Here is a 22157-nt window from a genome sequence, read left to right as displayed (position 1 = left end):
AGGCCCCGGTGGGATTGAACCTCCTTGGTCCAGCTCTGTGTGTGGGTGTAAGAACTGGCTCCAACAGCTTACAGGCCAGTGCTGCTGCCACAGGGAGCCCCCAGATAGTGCATGGCACAACAGCAAAGAGAGCTCACTTAGAAACCTGTAAATTCAACAGGTCAGAGCAGCCAAGAGAGGTATGGAACTAGACCAAGACTGGGGAACCAGACAAGAGCCTGGGGAATGAGGAAGTGCAGCCTGTCAAGATCTTGGGGTGCTCTTTACTGGGGGCAGATAAACTAGGGGGCTGAGAGGTGGCAGCAGCTACGTGTGGTTCGGAGCAGGAGAGCACTGAAGTGAAACAGGAACTGCCTCAGGTGATGCTTCCCAGAGCCACCACGGGCAGCCCCGGGTGAACAGCCCTTACCTACTGCCGAGAAAAAAGCTACAGAGCTCCCTGTGTGCCTCACCTGCCACGTGGTATTCCAAGCGCCCGTTCTCGCCTCCATCAGGATCCGTGGCCCGCAGGGTGTAGAGTGCCACGCGGCTTTGGTTCTCAGGGACCTCCACAGAGCAGGACTCACTCTCTAGGTGTGGTGCGTGGTCATTCTCATCCCCTACTGTTATCCGTACAGTTGCCTTGGAGAGGTTGGGGGGCAGGCCACCATCCCGTGCATAGACTGCAGGAACACAGCAAGAGCACTGCAGGCTACCCTGCTGACTGGGAGCTACCGTCAAGGCTGTCATATGCAAATCCCCAGACAACCACAGGGGCAGCCAGGCATGGCATCACCGGCATTCCTGCATGTGTAAACCACTCAATGACCCTCCAAGCTCCACAAACCACCCCCCCCCCCCCCCCATCACGTCCCATGGCCTGCCCTCCCTGCAACGCTGCCCTACCCCAGCAGTGGGGAGCACCCGTCTGCGTCCCCTGTGCCCCCTACCCCCCAAGCCTGCCGCACCCCTCTCAGGCACCAGCACAGCCCTACCCATCAGCACGTGTTGCTCCTGCTCCTCGCGGTCCAGGGCATGTGTGGTGACAATAAGCCCCGTCTGTGGGTGGATGGAGAAGGGCCCCCCAGAGAGACCCCCATAGGATACCTCCCCATTGGCACCTGCAGGGAGGAACGTGGTCTGAGGGCAGCCCAGCAGCAACCCCCAGAAGCCTCTCATTTGGCTCACAGTCCTACACCTCCCTCCTCCCAGACTTTCCACCCAGGGGTCACATAGGTTGTTGGGAGAGGATGATCTCATTCCCTGGCAAGTAAAGCTGGGGCAGAGATGTGTGGTGGAGGGACGTCCCAGCCCAGCCCAGCTTGGGGAAAGGAAGATGGGCCAAGGAACCTCCAAGGAACAAAGGCCATTGTCTTGGGGAGCAGAGGGAATCACAGTCCTTGTTCTTATTCTCAGCTTCTCCCATGATTTCAGCCCATCTCTCATCTGCAGGCCAGGTAGTGATCCTTCCCTCCATGGTCAGCCGGGCTCTCCCAGCTAGGTGGAAGGGAGCAGAGTGCACCCAGTCCTGGGCTCTGCACCTCCAAAAGGGCCCCTGACCAAAGTGGGCAGCACACACTCGCCCTGCATCCTCACCCAGGTCCCGGTCTGTGGCCAGCACTCGTAGCACAGGGCTGCCAGCCGGCAAGTTCTCCATGACGTGTGCTTCATACTCAGGTTTCTCAAAAGTGGGGGCCTCGTCGTTGACATCCAGCACCAGCACGGACAGCAGCTGTGTGGCGGAGCGGCGTGGAAAACCGTGATCCATGGCCACCACAGTCAGGTTGTGCTGCACCACCTCCTCCCGGTTCAGGGCCCGCACGATGGAGAGTGCACCTGCAGACGCAGGGAGAGGGACAAGCTGGGACCTCATGGCACTAGGGCCAACTAGGACAGAGCTATTGCAAGGCTGCAGGCACTGGGGTGAGCCAGGGACAGCCAGGTCTTAAGACAGACAGCAGTATCATGCCAACCAGGTGCTATGCTCGGGGCCCTCCGCACCCCACAAGTCTCCCTCCTTCGGGTTCCCCTGCCCCACGCCCTCCTTCCGTGCGCCACGCTGTATCCCGGCACCCTCCCTCAGCACTCGCGTTCCCGGTGTCCCTGCCACCCACCCTGCATCCTCCCGGGCTCTCACCAGTGCTGGGGTTAAGGTGGAAGCGACCATCGCCGTTGCCTGCTCGCAGCGAGTAGCTCACACGCCCGTTCTCTCCCAAATCGTTGTCCTGGGCCACCACGTGCAGCGCCACGAATCCCGTCGGCTGGTCCTCCATGACGCTGACAGCAGCCGGCGAGAGGAACACGGGCGCGTTGTCGTTCTCATCGGTCACAAACACACGGGCTGTGACGGCTGCTGAGCGGCGCTGGCTGATGTTGCGGGCTTGGTCCGTGGCCTCCACCACCAAGAGAAAGGAGGCAGCTGCCTCCCTGTCAAGGCCCTGGCGAAGGGTCAGCAGCCCCGTGCGGCTGTCAAGCTGGAAGGGAGACCCGGGGGGCTCCTGGTGCAGCAGGGCGTAGCGCACCTGGCTATTGGGACCCACACCGTCCCCGTCCAGCGCCTGGAAAGTGAAGACAGACGAGCCAGCCTGGGCATTCTCGGGCACCACGATGGTGATGGGGTCTTCAGGGAAGGTGGGCGTCTGATCGTTGCAGTCCTGCACGTGGATCTGTACCAGCACTAGTCGGCTGGAGGGGTAGCCATGCTGCGTGTCCTCCGCGCTCACCTGAAGCACGTGCCGTGCCCCGACTTCATAGTCCAATTCCCGGGCAGCGTAAATCTCCCCTGTCACGCTGTCAACCACAAAGGTGCCATCCCCACCACCTCCTACCACGGTGTAGGTCAGCTGTCCTCGCGCAGGGGCATCTGGGGGTGCCACCGAGCCGATCACAGACCCCGGCTTGACCCCCTCGAGAGGGTGCAGGGTCAGCACAGTGGCATCAGGCCGCGGCAGCACCCGGGAGGATGGCAGTACCTGTGAGGAGAGGCAGCAGTGAGAGGCACACACCAGGGTGCCAGGAGGTCCTGTCGGGAGACAGTGGAGAGGGGGACGTGGGGCCTGCAGAGAGCAGGCGTCGGGAGGCAAGGTCTCAGCTCTTGTGGCCCAACAAGTGAATAGCAACCCGAAAAACATACTGAGAATAAACATGGGTTTGACGGGGCGAAAAAACCAAGCTTCACCTGGGGGGGATCTAGGGTGGGTAAGGACAGACGGAGCTGCTGACCGGGCAGAGAAGGCTCAGGGGGGATCTTATCAAAGTCTATCAATACCTGAAGGGAGGGTGCAAAGAAGATGGAGCCAGGCTCTTCCCAGTGGTCCTCAGTGACCAGAGGCCATGGGCACAAGCTGAAACACAGGAGGTTCCCTCTGAACACCAGGAAACACTTTTCACTGGGAGGGCGACCAAGCACTGGTACAGGTTGCCCAGGGAGGCGGTGGAGTCTCCAAGCTTGGAGGTATCAAAAAGCCACCTGGACATGGTCCTGGGCAATTGACTCTGGGTGGCCCTGCTTGAGCAGGGTGGTTGGACAAGATAACCTCCAGAGGTGCCTTCCCACCTCAACCATTCTGTGAGTCTGCGATTCTATGATTGTGTTAGATACTGCAAAGGCAACAGACACCAGCAGAAGCAATTCTGCAAAACAAAAGCAAGAGCGAGCAAGAAGAGAGCTCGCAATCATCCAGCTGAGAGGTACAGAGAACAAAGACAACCCAGTATGACCCAAAGATAAATAAATGTTATCGCTACTTTTATTAAAGATACTGAAGTTAATTTGGGGATGAGGTGCCCTTGAGGATGGGAGAGAAGATGCAGGAAAAGTCATAGTGTTATCTGAGGGGTAAACATGTTGAAGAACTCAGTGCACTCGTGTCAAGGAGCTGGAGAAAAAGAGAATCCAGAAAAACTGTCAATCCCAAGGGGTATAGAAACTAGCGACTGTCAAGCAGATAGCTACATTACAGGGATCCAAACAGGCACTTCAGGGACAACCAGCCTGCCAGCCTGGCCTCAACACTTTGAGGGTTGTACAACAACTTTAATGACAAGAACAGTTACAGACACGGCACAAAAAGGTATAAAACATTGTGAAATGCCTAAAGGCAGATGTGCCAGGCTAACACAGCGCTTCTCTACTCAAGGACAAAGGAACTGCCGTGTATCTAACTTGTCTGGGGTTTAGCTGGGCTCTGATGCAGTAACACACGGGAGCTCACTTACTCAACTGGGGAAAGGCACAGTATGAGTATGGCTGTGTGACAGACAGGACTAAAAGATCGGGCTGGCTCAAGGAGGGTGATTAACAGGTCTTTGCCAAGATGGCTCTGGGCACTGACATTTACTTTTGATATGGGCAAGGGCAAAAGAAGGCTGAGTATGTTATGAACTTGCTGAGGATGTTAGAGGGCACTGCCAGCACAGGGAAGCAGTAGAACGTCAAACAAGGAGAATCAAATAGCACTGGGAACTGCAAGAAAAGGAAAAGGAAGATGTGAAATGGTGTACTGCGAAAGTGCCTTGACCAGGGAAAACTGGAGTCTCTGCTGTAAAAGGAAAGCTAACAACAGAGAAGGGACTTGGCTGTCTGGGCTAATACACCAGACAGTGAATGCCTAAGTTATACAGACATGAAGAACACCCTGCATGTCAGGAACACTGTTTTCAGTAGATGTTGGAAAGAATTAATGTCTCTGTGCGGGGGACCTCTAAGGTTTTCTCTGCAACGGCGTATCTAGGACAGGGTTGGCTGCCCAAGTCTGGAAAAGACAGAACTGCTTACTGTTAATGCTGTTGACCAATTTACAAATGAGAACAAGCACAGTGGCAGGTAGACCCATCCCTTCCCATCCCAGGTTCTCCACACAGATTTCAGGGCTGGATCTACAGTTGAGCAAGGGCACAGGGTGCCATGGGATGAAAGTGGTGGAGGGTGAGAAGGTGGGGAGGAAGGCTGCTGGGTAGCTGGATAGTGTCCTCCAAGAGGCAAGTGGGGGGTAGATGGTACAGGGGCAAGAGGAGCTGGGGCACTGGGTACCTGAATGCGAATGATGGCTGATGTACTGCGAGGCACCGTGCCCCGGTCAGTGGCTGTCACAGTGAAGGTGTACTCAGCACGATCAGACCGGCGTAGAACTGTGGCAGTCCGCAACTCTCCAGTCGCCACGTGCAGTGTGAAACGCTCTGCCCACGCTCCTGCAGAAAGAAGGTGAGATGCTGCAGGGAGAGGCAGAGGAGGGAGGGCAGGGGGCAGGTCGGGGTGGAGGAGGGAGCGCGGTGGGCACCCATCTGCCCACAAGGGTGATGGCTGCCAGGCAGAGAGCAGCATCAGTTAGCCAGTTCTGCAGCTCATACCTATCAGTGCGTAGATGATGGTCCCATTCTCACCCTCGTCAGGGTCCTTGGCCTGCAGGGAGGCGACTAGAAGTCCTGATGGCTTCTCTTCCAGCACCTGCAGCACAGCCCAGGGAGCAGCTGAGTGGCACAGGGCACCCTTCAGACTACGCCCACAAAAACCCTGAGCATGGCCAGGATCTCCGCTTTCCTACACCTCGCACAAGGCACAGACTCTCCTGGCAAGACCCGCAGGCTGTGCCTGAGGCTGGACAGCGTGGAGAAGTTTGCAGCAAAGCTGGCAAAGGGAGTTTCTGCCTTGTCAGCCCTCCTCCCGTTCTGCCCTGTTTAACAACCAGCTTAGCAGCGTCGGACCAGGCTGCAGCAATGAAATGCAGGGTGATGGGAGGACGCTATTTCACCCGCATTACATCCAAAGCCTCTACAGCTAGGAAAATTCAGGGTTCCGTGACAGTCCTGGTTCCCTCTGCCCCCAACAGACCCCTTCAGCTGCAAAAGCAAAGGTGTGGGCACCGACAGGCTCAGAGGCCAGTCACTCTGGCAGTGGAAGGTGACTGCCTCAGTTCTCACCAGCCAGCCCAGGGAGGCTTGTGATCTCTGGAAATGCAACTGGTAGTTCTTTCTGGGCTCAGACCCCTGGACTCTTAAGACTTTTCCCCTCTCGTTTGTTCCTAATTAGCAATGCTGACTGCGCGTCTCTAGGCATTTAAGACCACCGTTTTATGCCAGTGCATCACCGTGCCATCAAGAAATGAATTACACACGTGCTCAACTAACCCCACATTCTGAGGCGAATTACCAGCTTACTGAGAGAGACCACATGTAGCAGCACTGCATGCAAGCACCCTTCCGGGATGGTTATGGAAATGGATGCATCCCCATTACTGCCCCTCACCACCTGTCTGGTTTTGGGAGCACCTGCAGCAAACAACCCATGCCTGCTGGGAGACCCGTTTCTCCTCCAGCACGGGCTTCCTGCACCTACCCACACCTCACTGGCAGAGCACTTGGCACGGACTCTGCAGTCCCTTCCACACCAGAAGCCATCAAATTCATATCCCGAGGTTATGACCTCAAATTCATATCCTACCAGCACATCCCACAGCACATATCATCCTCACAGATCCAGCTGTGCTCGGTGATCTCTGTGTGGCACCACTTTAATGCATTTATGAAAAAGGCAAGGGGAATCTGAGCAAAAATCCAAGGAAAGAGGCTGCAAGCTCCTGAGAGGAGGCAAGTGTTAATGCTGTTGCACAAGCTGCTGGCACCATGCTGGTGGTGCTTGGGGAGGGGAGACCAGAGGAGCTGGACTTGTTTAGCCAGGCCAAGGAGTGATCTGACTGCACTCTGTAAACACTAGGGAGAGGGAAATTCCAAGGAGAGAGAAGAGCTATTTAAGCAAAAACACAATATTGGCACAAGAACAAATGAGTATAAAGTGGTCAGAAATTAGTTTAGGCTGGAAATTAAGAGATGGTTTCTAACTACCAGATCAAGGAATCTGGAACAGCATTTCACAGCAGTGATGGAGGCAGAAGACCTTCTAAATATAGCTTGGCTGTTTATGAAAAGGAGTGTCTGCGTGGACACCTCTGAGTGGGGCCATTCTTAGGAGGCCCCTTCCACCCCCTCCTCTGTAACAGGCTGGTGTAGGACCTGTCCCCCCAAGCTGTCCCTAATCACCCTCAACCAGGATACAAGGGGCTCCTGCTTCACGTGCATGGTCTTGCTCCTCTTCCACAAGGAATCAGACGCCATCTGAGGCAAGCAGTGACTCAGCAGAGGAGTTAAATGAGCAGCGTTCAGGCTCCACGTACAAATGCTATTTCAGATGCACGAACGGAGGAATTAACAGCAATAGAAGGGATCTTGCTTCTGCAAAAACCTCAGCCTTCACAAAATTGCTACCAGGCAGGCTTGTCCAGGTCAGATGTCCACCCTCCAAGAAGGTTGTGCAAGTACGAGCTTGGTCCAAAGATCAGAGAGCCATCTCAACCACTGGCGTAGCTCTGACAGTGGCTGGCAGTGGATATATAGAGAAGATGCAAGAAATAGGGTACGTATGGAATAATCCTCCTGTGAAACCTTCCCAGCTTCCAGCAGTCTGTGGCTAAGTCACTTCCTGAGCCACAGATCGTATTTTTGTTCAACGGCCTTTGATGGATTTTTTTCTTTCCATGAATTCATCTAATTTTGAACCCATGCAACTTTTGGCAAGGATTTTACAATTTAATTATGTTCTTTCTGCATGAAAAAGTACTGCCTTTGTTTATTTTAAACCTGCTGCCTGGTCATTTCTTATGAAGTTGCCTAGGTCCTGTACTGTGAAAAAAGCAACTTCTAATTTCCCCATGACCTTCTCTGTGCCACTACAGCACACCTCCGTTATATTCCTGCAGTTTCTTCCATGCCAAAGAATGTTCAAGTATTTTCTTTCTGCATGGAAACCATTATCTACTGGAGATCACATTAATATCCTTTTCTGAACCTTTTCTAGCACTACTGCTTATTTAGTCTAATGGAGGCTGGGCAGAGAGTGTGTGCAGAATTTGAGATGTATGGTAATGATGTTTTCTTTCATTCTCTGCTCCTTTTCTAATAAAACTCAGCATTTGATTTGCCTTTTTGACTGCAGCTGAGCTCTGAGCTGACATTTTCACAAAGCATTCACGGCGATGTCCCAGTCTCCTCCCTAAACTTAAGTAGCCAGTTCAGAGCCCACCGCTGTGTAAGTGAAATTCATGTTGCTTTTTGCCATGTGTCACTTTCCAGTTAGAAACAGTGAATTTCCTCTCCCGTCTTTTTTCCTGATAGAACAGGGAGCACTCACCTTTATCGCTATGAATAGACCAGTAACATAAACAATCACCTTTTCTGGAGGATATATGAAAATATTATGAAAATATGCAAGGATACCAGCACCAGTCCTAGGCACCCACCAGTGACATCCCCCCTCTGTGAAAACAGACCACTTCTTCCTCCCCTTTCCTAGTGATCATTCCCTGGGAGGTGCAGTTCCTGGGTGAACACGACCTGGTCCTGTCAGCGTGTTACCAATGTGCTCGACAAGCTCACCTGGCAACTCTGCAGTGGGAGATACCCCTTCTAGCTGATGCTTAAAGCAAGGTGCTGATACAGAAACCTCCTTCTGCTTTGCCTAACGAACATCGATACGAATACTTCACTGAGTGAGCCTGCAATAAATCAGTGAGCTTTGCATTTATCATTCAGCTTTTACTTTTCTCTCCAAGCCTTTTTTTCTACACCTAAATTATGATTAGCTGGCCTCTTCCTGTGCTTCACTCTTCTCTACCGGTGTTTCTAACAGGAGAGCTTCAAACCAAAGTGCCCAAATATTTGTTTCGTTCAAAACTTGTCATAGCATTTACCTGCCCTCCAGGACTCTAAGTCTGTCCCAGCCTTGCTGTGTCTCCTGATGGCTGCGTACGCTTTTGTGGTACCTTTGTATGAGAAGAGACCTCCCGAGCTCTAGCGGGACACTCCCAGCATTTCATGCCCCCCAAACACTGGGATCAAACTCTGCTGTACGAGCGTGTTGTGCGTGTCCCTGCACAGGAGTCAGGAAACTCAGCAGACTGCAGGCACAGAGCGTGAGCAATGCCATTTTGCAGAGCCTGTTCAGCTGCAGTCTCAGCAATGCCACGGCTGGCTGGTCCCTGGCCTGCAGCAGTGACTCAAAGGCCAGAGCCTTGCTCAGAGAGAGGACAAGACTAACTTTGCCTTCCTTTGCCTCCACCAGGCCCTGAGAGATGCCTTCATCCAGGCCAAGACTTGCCAGACAGTTTTGCAAGCAGAGAGTGCCAGCTGGACATGCAAGAAGAAGGCTGGGCAAGGGATGGCTGTGACCTAGAACAGGAAGGGAAAAAGTAATGAACAGGGAAGGCATGACTGGAGTTGCAGAGTGTCCCCAGGGTCCTGTGCTGATGGCCACCCAGATGTGGCAGTGACCTGCCATACTATTCTGCTTGCTTTGACCTGCCTCTGGTGTGCAGCTCAGGCAGGACCAGCAACAGAAAACGGTTGCCATCACCGTGATGTTTTAAACCCAGCACAGCGCAAGTGGCTTTGAGCACACTGCCTGAAGTGCAGCAACATGCAGGGCAAGCACATCCTTTCACTCACAGGTTCTCCCCACTCTGTGCAGAGGAGGTGAGGATGGCCTTGACTGCCCATCCTGCTCCATTGCTGCCAGTGCCACTTGGCTGGCTCCAACGAGCCCGTGCCACACGTGCCACATCGGAGCAGATGCAGCCAGCTGGGGATGGGATTGGAGAGTTGGTCCTCACCCACTTCTGCTGAGCAGCACAGGCATAACTCGGTCTGCGGCACGCTCAGTGCCTGGATGACCGCTGCCACCACACAGTGCTGAGAGGGAAAGCTGGGCTGGGACCCACAGAAAATTCTCAGAAAACCCTTGTGAGTGCAAAGTCCAGCTGAGCGGTGCTTTCTCGACCTCCCAGAAAGCCAAGTGGCTATACCAAAAGTCCTGAGATCTAGAAGTTAACAGCACCATGTGCCTCCCTGCTCACCAGTGTTTTACTCCTGGCTCTGCTGGGTCAGGTTCAGGGCTCCCTTTTGCCTTCACTCCTTGTAGGCATGTGTGAGCCAAGAGCTTCTGCCTGCTAGTCAGTCCTATTGGTCTCAGAGCCCTCTGTAGTCCTCACCTGCTCTGTGCACGGGGATGTCTGTATTTCCCAAGGACATGCCCATTTTACCACATCTCAATCAGATTTACCGAACTGCCCTGGCTGCTGCATGGATACAACTTGTGCCTGCTCATCTCCCACCCTGAAACTCTCTGGGGTGCTCCTGCTCACTCCTTTTCCCCCCTGCAGAACCACCTGGCCCCAAACCCAGAGGCTATCGCACCTCCACCTCACCAGGGCTCCAGCCTGCTGCCCCTACCTGCACGGGCAGCTCCTGACCACTGGCCACGTGAAGGAAAGCAGGAGCGTTGTCATTCTCATCCAGCACAGTGACATAGATGGTTCCTGTGGCACTGCGGGGTGGTGCTCCCCCATCCTGCACGATCACCAAGAGCTGATAGCTGGACTGCTGCTCCCGGTCCAGGCTATGCTTGGTGCTGAGCTCCCCTGTGAGGAAGAAGTAGGGACACAGCTCAGCCCAAAAACCACATTAGAGAAGAGCCTGTGCTCAGGCACGTTGCTGGGGAGCCCAACACCAGAGGGGTAAGAAGATGAATATTCCGTTGTGGCACTGGCCTGGCCCGCATCACTTTTGACCTGCCCTGGGCTTTCTCCCCAGCCTAGGAAGCCAGGAAGTCTCTCACCTGTCTGTGTGTGGATAAGGAAGTTGGAATCATGCTGGAGGAGGCGGTAGGTGAGCCGGCTGTTCTGCCCAGCATCCCGGTCGCTTGCCATCACCCTCCCCACACTGCTACCAGGAGCCTGATTCTCAGGAACAGTGAAGAAGTAACGCTCCTCGCTCAGCCGGGGGCTGTTGTCATTCTCATCAGTGATGCTGATCCGTACAGTGCTGGTGCCTGTTTTTCGGGCTTCCCCCCCTCCACCACTGCCTCCTGCCGAGGCCAGCACCGTGAGCACATACAGGTCCCGCGTCTCCCGGTCCAGTGCGCTTTTGACGTACAGCCAACCACTCTCAGGCATGATGCCAAAGCTGGCAGCATCCCCATCTGCACGCAAGTGGTAGGTAAGGGTGACGGATTCTGCATCGCGTGCCAGGGCCCGCACCTGCAGGAAGCGGGTGGAGACAGGCACACCTTCCTGCACCTCCACGCGGTAGGTGAGCGTGTCAAAGATGGGCCCATTGTCGTGCTCGGCTTGCACATGCACCAGCAACGTGAACGCGGAGCTGAGCTGGGGAACGCCGCCGTCCCTGGCCACGATGGCCAGCCTGTAGGCCGCGTTGGCTTCGTATTGCAGGGCCCCAATCAGTCGCACCGCCCCCGACGAACGCTCCACACTGAAGGTGCCATCACCTCCCGACACCAGCTCGAAATTCACCTGGCCGTTGGCACCGCTGTCGCGGTCCTCGGCCTGCAAAGTGTACACTGTAGTCCCAGGCTCTGTGGCCTCTGGCAGCAGAATGGAGTCGGAGGGGGCCGGGAACACTGGCGCGTTGTCATTCACATCTGACACGGAGATTTTCACTCGTGTGTTGCTATAGGCAGGAGGTGAACCACTTCGGGCCTGAACATCCAGAATGAGGACTGCCTGGGACTCATGGTCAAGAGGCAGGCTGGTGCGGAGCTGCCCAGAGGTGGCATCGATGGAAAAGTAGCCGTGAGGATCCCCCGAGGAGATGGAATAAATGATGTCATCAGCATGACCTGTGGACAAGGAAATGAAATCAGGAAGAATGATTTGTGTACCCGGCTCAACTCCTCAGCCCCCTGCAGACAGCAGCAGGGTTGGACAGTGCTGTGTGTGGCAGAGTCCCCTGTCAGGAGGTGTACAGCAGCACCGTGTACGTGTGCATGTATGCATGCACAGATGCATGTGCACAAGTGCATGTGCAAGCACATGTGTGAGCGCATGCCCTGTGTTGAGTGACAATTGCATGGGTGCACGTTCAGATGTGTGTGCCTCTGTGCACGCGTGAGGCTCACAGAACATCGTTGCTCTATGAGGAAGTGTGGTACCGGACCGCCGAGATGACGCAGGGACAAGGAAAGTGACTGCAAACAAAAGGGACAAGCTCATACCTGGAGGGTTCTGGGCCTGGACAGCCCCGACGCTGGCACCCTGCAGCATGTCCTCAGGCACTGTGAAGAAGTACTGAGCTTGCTCAAAGACAGGGGGTGAGACCGTGCCCTCCACGATGCTTATGTTCACCCGGGCATTTGGCTGTGCCTGTAGCCCCCCACCATCTTGTGCAGAGATCACCAGCTGTACCAGGGTGTTGGCTTTACCACTCAGGGACCATGAGAGGGAGATGACACCTAGAGAAGAAAGCAGTTCAGAAGGCACTATGCCTGCATCCCTGTCTGTCATCTGGCACCATGGGAACAGGCCAAATCATAAGCTTGAAAAAAAAAAAAGACCTAAGGGGCAGCAAACAATGTGTGTCACCATGATGGGGCTCGGCATGGAAGAATTGGAGTAAAGAAGAGGAACCCTCCTGGGAAAGCCCCCCCTCCAAATCCTCCTTTCTCAACCTTAAGCCCAGCCCTGAGCTAAGCACTGGTAAGGGTTGGGCAAACAAACCAGAGAGCAGGTCTTAGGAGAGGGAAAGAGGTTTCCAATGCAGGGTGCAGGGTGAGGGTCATAACACAGCAGGTGGGATTTGGGCTGTTGGGAGGCTTTTGGAGATGTAGAACTGAAGGATCGTCCTTGACAGGCCCTACAAAGAAGGTGGCCCTGGCTCAGGATGGCTGGTAGGCCTGTCTCATCCCAGTCACATTCTGGGAACTTGGGGACCGCGTGGAGAGACCCCCAATGTCTGTGCTGAGCACAGGGCCCCTTCCTGTCCTGCTGAGAGCCCCCGGGCACCACATGCCCATGCACTCACCTCCCCAGCAGAAACTGCTCTGGCTTTGGTGGCCAAAGCAAGGCAGAGCAGATGCAGCTGATGAGAAAGGTGGGACTGAGTGTGACAGTTATAGGGAAGGAGAGTAAATCGGGGAGATTGGAGGGAACTGGGCAGGGACATGAAACTAAGCAGGTTACAGCTTGATAGGGCAAAGCAAGCAGCAGGCAGGAGGAAAGGTGCAGTGAGTCGGGGAGGAGGACTGAGGAAGAAGGAAGATGGGATAAATAAGAAACAGAGCAGGGAGCAGAAACAAGAAGTCAGAGCCTTGAGTCTGGGAAGGGGCTGCCAGAGGCTCAAGAAGCTGAGGCAGGGAAGATGTGGCAGGGAGAGGAACAAACATATTCTGGTGGCATACCGCACTGCTGAGATGGCCAAGAAGTGACCCTCAGGCTGGCTTTTACACCTGCCCATATCCCATTGCTCTGACTGCTCCCTACCCCGGCTGTCCCCTGAGCTCTCACTCACCTGTGTCCTTGTTGAGGGAGAAGAGAGGGGGTGAGTTTCCCAGGACAATGCGGTAGGTCACTCTCCCATTCAGCCCCTCATCCTTGTCGTGGGCAGTAACACGCAGCACAGCTGTACCTGGCATGCTCTGTGTGCTGATGCTGGCAGCATACTCCAGCGGGTAAAACACTGGCCGGTTGTCATTTATGTCCTCCAGGAAAACCTTCACATACACCATGGAGTTCAGGCCACCCTGTGGAAGGAACAGATCAGAGACGGTGCAAAGAACAGGGGCAAGGACAACAGCATCCCCTGTACAGTGCTCAGTCAGCAGCATCACATCCCCGTGGCCTCTCCAGCACTCACCCCGTCAACAGCGGTGATGGTGAAATCATAGGCAGACGTGCCCTCGTCACGATCCAGAGGCTGTACAGTGCAGAGCTGCCCCGTGTGCTTGTCGATGCTGAACTGTGTGGGGACAACACTGCCAATGCCAGAACCAATGGAGTAGGAAAGGGAGCCAAATGTGCCGCTGTCTGCATCTGTGGCTGTCACCTGGACGAGGGAAGGCACTGTATGAGCAGGGCCAGCATCACAGAGAAGACCACTGGCCAGACCCAGCCCATCGCCACCGCCACCTCCACCACCCAGTGCTGCCCTCTGCTCTATGGACCACAACCACTGCGCAGTCCTTAAAGCCAGGCATAGTAAAGCAGATTGGCAGCCTCAACCCCGCGATTCTTGTCCCAGACAAGCCACCGCTTCCTCTGCAGCCTTCCCTGCAAGGGGACAGGGCCTCCCAGAGGCTCACTGGCTGCAGACAGAGCCCTGGGCAGTACCGCAGGCAGCTGCGGGGCACCCCAGGATCAGCCTATGCTGGCCCAGTGCCCACGAGGGGACACAGCGGTGGGAGAGCACAGTGTTGCAGACTCACAAGAGCTGCACCGTGCTTTCTACCTACGGTGCTGCTCTGGGTCCCCGCACCACCAGAGGTGCCCTTGTTTCAGGCGATACCTCCCTTCTTTCACCCCCCGGGGGCAACATCCGTGAGCCGGGTCAGCAGACTTGCCTTGGCGAAGGAAAGGGCCATACAGAGAAAGGGGTGCAGAAAGGCCAAGCCTCACGCGGGATGCCAAGGATCTAGCAGCCAAGCATCCCCATTGCACCCAGCTTGACTGGCCAGCCAGGGACAACCTGCGCTTTCACAGCAGCCGCCCCTGACCCTCTGCTCCTTCTTTTCTGCAAGGACACTTGAGACAATACAGAAAGAAAATCAGCCCCCTCTTTTCACGGCTCTGTCCTGCTCCGAGAGCTCTGTGCCCAGCAGCTCTGAAGACGATGACCGAGGGTGACACTGCCCTGTGACAGCCAGGGCCCACCAGAGCCTAGGGCACACGAATTGCCCGAGCAGTTACAAACACAGCAGGACGATGAAAACCGCTCCCCGCTCGCAAGGCCCCAGCTCCTTCTCGGGCTCCTTGCAGAGCTCAGGTCAGCAGAAAAGAGCTCCTTTCCCCTGACCCCCAGCGTCCCTGCCCGTGGCTCGTCCACCAGCTGGGAGCTCTACGCAGAGAACAAAGCCAGCGGACGGAGCCAGGAGGGAGGCAGCTGGGCCAGACCCGGGTGAAGTGGAGTTCAGGCCTCGTCAGCCACAGCTCCTCCCAGCAGCAGCGCTGGGGCCTCGGCTCCCGTGAGCGAGCAGCACAGGAACGTTGCACACGCGCCAAGGAAAGGGCCCGGTTGGGGGCTGCAAACAGCTCTTTCCTTTGGGCAGGGCCCCCTAACCTGAACCACTCACCCGATCGCCAGAGATGGAGGGACCACGAGAGAGAGCACGGAGGACGGCTGGGCCGGGGAACTAAAAATAAATCGGGTAGAGGTGGGACCCTCCCTCCCCACAGACCATGTGCTCTGCATCCCTGGGAGCGGGGGGCAGCACCTGAGATGGACCCTTGTCAGTTCTGCCCGGTGATCCGCAGCCTCCAGGGAGGAGAGGCAGCACCTGCAGCACACCCTCACCAGCTCTCCTGCCCCGATGCCTGAGGGGAGAAGCTGAGAGCACGTCTACAGTGGGCACCATGCTCCCCGTACAGAGTATTTGCTCCCCAACCCTGCAGCAGCTGCCAGAAGAGGTGCCGTGAAACAGGATCCCCCTTCCCTGCTCCAGCTGCAGAGCACTCAGAGCCGCAGGTGCCATGACAGCAGCCCAGCTAAAAAGCAATTTGGGAAACTGGATCCACCTGCCTCCCTGAGTTCAACATCCTCTCTCCTTCCTGCCCCAGCTCCCTTCGTTGTGGAGCTGCTCATCTGAGAGTATAAATCTGACCTCACTGTCATTGCTTGAAACCTGTATTCAGGTTACCTGTCTTCTGGCTCCATGTTGGATATTATTACTGGGGTAATAGCCCAGTACTGATACATCTGAGTTATGTGATATGCCTGGGTGTTAGCTGGTAGCATTCTCTGCCACTGCAGATGGAAATGCACCTGAAGTCAATAAGCTGCCACGGTGACCAGAATAAGCTCTGTGTGGCAGATTAATAACTTCTTCAAAATGAACTGCTTATCACCCCGAAAGCGCTCTAAAATGCGTGTCAGCTGCTTTAACACACTGTTCAGCAACAAGCTCTGCAGCAGAGTAAGATATTTTCCTTAGGCTCCTCGGACCAAGGGCTCTGGTGCTTCCGGAACAGCCTCACTTCCCCACCATAACCGTCCTCCGACGGTCTCCATCCTAAGAAAGATGCCCACAAGGGAAGCTATGCGGAAATCCAGCTTTCTGCCAGAGGAGCTGGGTCAGATTTTGGGAACAGGGGAGAAACAGGCAAGCCCTCCCTATTATGCAGTACAGCACCATCTCCCTGTCTGCTCCCTGGTACCCAGAGCCATCTCCCTGTAAGACTGCCTCGTGGGGCAAGCAGCCCGGCGTCAGAGCCAATCCCAGCCACAGAGCCAGGGCAAGGCATTCTCAGAAGAGTTCCCCATTCACACGTATCCAGCAGTCCACCTCCCCACCCTGCTGTGGGACTGTCTGTGGACCAATGGTCTAACACAAAACCTGCCTGTGCGAGCCCACACAGGGTGCAAGAGAGGTCATGCCACTGCTGCACCAGCACTGGTGCAGCCACCACTGGAGACCTGTGTCCTAGTGTCACTTGGAGGGGTGGTGCTAAACCAGTGCCCAGAGAAAAAGCCATAGAACAAGAAAACTCCTGAAGGAGTGGCTGTGTTAGCTCAGTGTGGGGTGGCCGGGCAGTTTGCTTAGAGCCTCTGCCACTGTGTGGAGAGGGAGTGGGGCTGTGGCTGGTGCACTCCCCAGTCCCAGCTCTCCTGCCCGCGGGCAGCCCGTGCCTGTGGACCGCTGATGTCCTGTGCGTGCGTTCCGTGGGATGGGGCTGGCCGCCCGCCTGCGGCCAGCCCACGCTCAGCAGGGCCTGTCGCAAGCCCCGAAGGCAGCGCAGGTCCCCACTGCAGCTGGGGTGACTGCCTCCTGGGGACTTCCCTGAGAGGTAGCACAGGGTTTGATCAGCCACCAGGTAAGGCAGACACCTCACTCTAGCTGGCATGTGTAGCTGGGATCCCATGGCTGCAGACTGCAGAGCACACACAGTCTGGGACACGATGCACATTTTTAGCTGTGAGGATAATTAACCACCAAAAGGGCTTGTCAAAGCCTGTGATGAATTCAACGCTCCTGGAAATTTTAAAACCAAGTCTGGATATTTTTCTAGGAACGTTGTTAGAAGCTAATGCAGGGCAGCCCCTGTAATTAGCATCCACCCCAAATCTTGGATCAACAGCTGGTTTTACTGTAGCTTACTTATGAGGCTCCTGATGTTTGTCTGAGAAGTAAGAGGGAAATGGAGTCAAGCTGTCTATGGGACAGCCCAGGAAACACTCCATTTGGGGTTGTGCAAGGCCTGCTGCTTGAATACGTGGAAGCAGGAGTCAGAGTTCTAAGCCTGAATGGAGCTCCTACAGCACCCTCACCTCTGACTTCATCGAACATCCTGCAGGGCCAAGACTGGCTGTTCCCAGGAGGAGTTGTGTGAGAGGAGAGAGGAGAGAAGGAGAAGGCTGCAGCTGGGAACAAGACACCTGCATGAGCTTGCAGGATCAGCATGCAGGTATGAGATGTGGAGAAAGCTGTGGGGTCACCTCATCTGCACAGGACACCTGCACAAGCTCGCAGATCACCACGGGTACACCAGGCACAATGTGCAGAGGCAAAGTTCACGTTGTGTTTCTGTCCAGGACTATTGTATGTGCAGCTGCAACCCCATGTGCCAGGAACAGAGGTGTTCACAAAGAGCAAGTGCAGGGAGACTCCCCACATTGGGTGAAAATGTTCCGTGCCATGTTGTTGAACAGCAGTGATGCCAGAGCCCAGCATCCTCTCCCCACGTGGGGACTCTAGAGTGCTCCCCGAGGCAGGGAGTGTGGTGACCCTGGAGCTCTGACATCAAGACACCAGGTGTTCCCATTCACAGACTCAGCCAGATCAGCAATGAGAAGGAAGCCATGGTGAATTGTTCCTATGGTTCATTACGTTCTCTGTTGAAGACCTACTTCCAACCACTGCCACTATCCCTAAGTCTGATTCTACCCTTGTAAGACTAAGGGGCAGTTGTTCTCAGAAACCATCTCTGTATTGGTATTGGTTGGTGTACTAGGCAACCCGTCCCTTCCTGGATAAACCAGCTGCATGGTCAGAGTGTTTTCTGGCCTGTAGCTTTTCTGTTCTATCCTGTAGAACCCCATTCTCCAAAGGGAAATCCTTTGCCATTAGGAGATAATGGTTGCATTAATGCATCCTGCTATTGCATATGGGATGTGTTTCTGACAGCAATCAGCTCCTTGGTCTTGAAAACAGAGGGAAACTGAGACCCAGGGTCCTGCAGAGCATCCTGCTCAAGTCAAGCGTGAGGCCAGGATTTCTGAGCAGCACAGGGCCAGTGCTCCCACCTGTCTTTCAGCCTTGTTAAGATGTGCATGGCTGCAAGCATGGTATTTCTCTGGAACCTGCTGCAGCTCTGCACAGCACATGGAGCATTACTCCCCCTCCACGCCTCGTCCTCTCACTCTGCCCACAGCATGCTCCTGGGATAGTCCAGACTTCACACAGCATCGCATAGAGCCCACTCAGCCCAGGGCAGCACTGGTGTCCCCCAGCACCGCACACCGCTGTAGCCATGGCCAGGTCCAGCCTGCAACAAGCTGCTACACCTCTCCCATGTCCCACAGCACATCCCATCCCTACCTGCCTCTCGCACCCCATGCAGTTCCATCATGTCCCAAGCCCCACACAGATGCTCCCATGGGCACTAGGACTGCTGCCTTTCTCTTGTCACCCCCCGTGACACCTCCGTCACCTCCCTGTATCGCCAGCTTCCCCCAGTGTCCCCTATCCAGGATATTTCCCGTGCCACACAGCCGTGCCACACAGTTCTGCTGTGGCTGTGCAGAGCTGGCACCTGACCATGGGCTGGAAAGCAGATTCTGGGCTTCAGCACTCGACCGCTCTTCGCGTCTGCCTTCCCCCTTGCAGGACAGCAAGCAAGGCAGCGCAGCACGGCCTCAGCCTGTGAGGGTGTGCTGGCAGCGCCCTGGTTCAGGGCCAGCCAGAGCTGGTTGCTCTCCAGCAGTGTAGGATTCAACAAAAATGCAAAACTGTGGAATTCCTCACTTCAGGGCATAGTGATATTGAGTTGTATCGATTCCGAAAGCAACTACTACCCACATTCACTGAGAAAAATCCACTAAAGGCTTTAAACACAAGGACATCAATGCTGGGCCAGGGAATCCCTGAGTTGAAGCTGCCAAGGAGGCAGCAGTAACTGAGCCTCTGGATCACAAACCCTGTGTGTCACAAAGAATTTCAATTTCCCAGGCCAACCAGGGGTGACATGATCTGCTGTTTGCTAGCAAGGGAGGACTTAGTGAGGTTGTGGTAACTGGTGGTAGCCTTGGCTGTTGTGACCGTGAAGTAGTTGTGTTCAGCACCCTAAAGGAAGTGAGGAAGGAGAGTGGCAGAGTACAGACACTGGACTCCAAGCAAGACTTTAGCTTATACAGACAACTGGTAGGTGGGAGGAATCCCATGGGAGGCAGCTCTGAAGGCCAGAGGAGCTCAGGAAAGCTGGCAAGCCTTCAGGGGAGCATACTCCGGGCACAAGAACAATCCATCCCAGTACTCAGGAAAACAAGGAGATACATCAGCAGATGGCCTTGACTAAGCAGGGACCTTAGGGCTAAGCTGCAATGCAGAAAGGCAGCATATGGGAGGTGGATGCAGAGGCAAGCTACAAAGGAGAAATTTATAAACATTGCGCAGGCATGTAGGAAAGGTATCGGGAAAGTCAAAGTTCAAGTGGGGTTGAGACTTGCAAGGAACACTGCGGGTGTTACGAAGAGCCTCTACCATTACAATGGTAGTAAGAGGCTGGACAAGGGCCCATTTCTGAATGCAGTGGGTGGTTTAGTGACAGCAGACACAGGTAAGACTGAGGGACTCAATGCCTCCTTTACCCCAGTCTTCACCAACAATGTCTCCCAGGCCTCCGTGCTTTTTGATAGGGTTCAGAACTGCCAGTCAGGATTTCTTCAGTGAACTGGCTCCATACGAGTCCATGGCACCCAACAGGCTGCATCAACGGATGTTGACAGAAATAGACTTACGGTGCTGCTCTTTCAACTGTGGTGGAGATCAGGGGAGATCCCTGATGACTGGAGGAAAGCAAATATTGCACCCCACCTTCAAAAAAGGCCAAAAGGATGATCTGAGGATCTACACCCTTGTCAGCCACACTTTGGACCTTGGGAGGATCATGAAGTGACTCCACTTGGCGCATGTTTTTGGCCACATGGAGGAGCCTGGGAGGGGAACAGACAGCACGAATTAACTGTCCTGCTTGCTTTATGCGATGAAATGATGGGATCTGTGGTTGAAGGGATGACAGCTGTGGATGACAATTGACTTAAGATTAAGGAGGCTTTTGTCACCTTCTCCTCACATCCGAGGCAGGATGTTATTGTTTGGAGGGCTGGACAACCAAGTCCGAAACAGGTTGGAGGGTCGAGCTCAGAGGGGGGTGGTGGCTCGTGAGCTGTGCTCTGCCTGGAGGTGGGTGGCAAGTGGAGCGCCACAGAGAGCAGCCTGGGGACCTCTCCTGCTTCACATCTTCCGCAATGAGCCGGTGGAGGCACAGAGGGCACCCTCGTGGAGGGTACAGCTGGCACCGACCTGGGGATCGGGAAGCAGCTGACACGCTCGAGGGCAGGACTGCACCCTGAGGGCCTCAGGCGGTGGAGAGGAACGGGCCGCATGAAACTCAGCAAGGACAGATGCCAAGTTCTCCTCTGGGGAGCAGAGCACCCCTGCAACAGCACAAACCGGGACTGCCAGGCTGGGGGAGCAGCTCCGGGAAAAAACGTCCCGGGGGTCTGGGCGGGCAGCGAGCAGGACGTGAGCCACGGTGCACCCTGGCAGCAAGGGGAGCCCGGCAGCACCCCGGCCCGTGTGAACGGGGGCACAGCCAGGAGGTCAGGGTCCCTCAGCTCAGCCCTTGCTAAACCACAGCTGGACACCGCATCGAGTTTTGGGCCCCCAGTACAGGAAAGCCCCTGACAAGCTGCGGTGAGGCCAGGGGCTGGAGCACCTGCCCTGTGAGGTGCTGAGGGACTGGGGCTTCCTCGGCTGTCGGGGGAGAAGGCTGCAGCCCCAACAGCAAGCCGCCAACACCGATGGTGAGCTTATCAAGGCAACGGAGCCAGGCTCTTCGCAGTGGTGCACAAGAGGAGAACAGGAGGCTGCAGGCATCGGTTGAAGCGAGAACTTCAGGCTGGATAGAAGGGAAACCTTCTTCCCTCTGGGGCCCGTCCAGTGTTGGAGCAGGATGCTGAAAGAGCTTATGCAGCCTCCATCCTTGGAGGTTTTCAAGACGCTACTGGATGAGGCTGTGAGCAGCCTGGTCTGACCCCACCGCTGCCCCTGTTTTGAGCACGGGGCGGGCAGAGACCCCCCAAGATCTCTCCAATCTGAATTACTCTGTGATCCGCCCTTTCCCCAGCACAGGCTGTTGGACACTAGTAAAGCAGCTTACTCTGCTATACATCACTTTGCTCTGCTGTACTACAGGTCTCTTTGGCTCCTTGTCTGCCACTCAATGTAGCCCTGTGTTATATGGCCCCTTTATCTTGAATATTGCAGGAATCCTATCTTAGGACTCACAACTGTTCCACGCTCAGCAGCAGCCCTGGATTTGCTGCAGTAAATCCAATCAGTCCCAGCAACAGATGCTCCCCCCACCTCCCAGTCACATACAGGCTAGTTCACAATTCTTCCACTCACCCCCTGCACTCCTCCCCTGTGCCCATGCGGCTGGGCAAATGCAAGGCATTTGGGGGGGCTCCACCAACACAGTTCTCAAATCCCTGTTAATCTTGTAGACAGAGGGCTGCAGGACTAGTTGGGTTTTCCTCACGTATCTGTGAGCCTTGCACGAAGCCAAAGGCATACAGCACAAACCAAGAGCTGGGCTGCAAAGGAAAACCTGATGGAAGGGAATTAAGATTTTGCTTACTGAACAAGTGAAATGAGAGGAGGGAGAGGCAGAGGGAAGCCAGGGGGGATATATCACTTCAGAATGAGGGAACAGCCTGAACCAGAGGCCAGCATCCTGGTGCTGCTGAAGTAAGCAGGCAACCTGGAGATCCAGCTGGAGACTGATTTCAGGGTCAGAAACCAACAGTATCCTTAAGGGAAAAGCTGCATTGCACTGCAGGCTTTGGAGACAAGATATTTAGTATAGGCAGTTGTGAATCAGTGCTGCAGCCGTGCCTCAGAGCAG

At 55.1% G+C, this 22157-nt stretch overlaps 1 protein-coding gene across 3 annotated transcripts in view; it reads right to left on the bottom strand.

Moving 5' to 3' along the window:
* DCHS1 (dachsous cadherin-related 1) overlaps positions 1-22157 on the bottom strand; it is an 80359-nt gene that overhangs the window by 14519 nt on the left and 43683 nt on the right. For all 3 annotated transcript variants that reach the window (XM_032994533.2, XM_032994534.2, XM_042793440.1), the window contains exons 3-13: positions 13675-13863; positions 13330-13561; positions 12038-12274; positions 10643-11662; positions 10258-10445; positions 5329-5425; positions 5012-5169; positions 2117-2951; positions 1576-1815; positions 975-1100; positions 453-662 (exon numbers count right to left, since the gene is read on the bottom strand). In XM_032994533.2, the coding sequence (XP_032850424.2) occupies positions 453-662; positions 975-1100; positions 1576-1815; positions 2117-2951; positions 5012-5169; positions 5329-5425; positions 10258-10445; positions 10643-11662; positions 12038-12274; positions 13330-13561; positions 13675-13863 (3532 nt within the window). The remainder of the gene's footprint in view (positions 1-452; positions 663-974; positions 1101-1575; positions 1816-2116; positions 2952-5011; positions 5170-5328; positions 5426-10257; positions 10446-10642; positions 11663-12037; positions 12275-13329; positions 13562-13674; positions 13864-22157) is intronic.

Source organism: Tyto alba, unplaced genomic scaffold (genome assembly GCF_018691265.1).
Source record: "Tyto alba isolate M040663 unplaced genomic scaffold, T.alba_DEE_v4.0 Super-Scaffold_2, whole genome shotgun sequence".
Taxonomy (NCBI): Eukaryota; Metazoa; Chordata; class Aves; order Strigiformes; family Tytonidae; genus Tyto; species Tyto alba.
The sequence above is the reverse complement of the archived record's forward strand: the minus strand, read 5'-3'. Positions and strand labels throughout refer to the sequence as shown.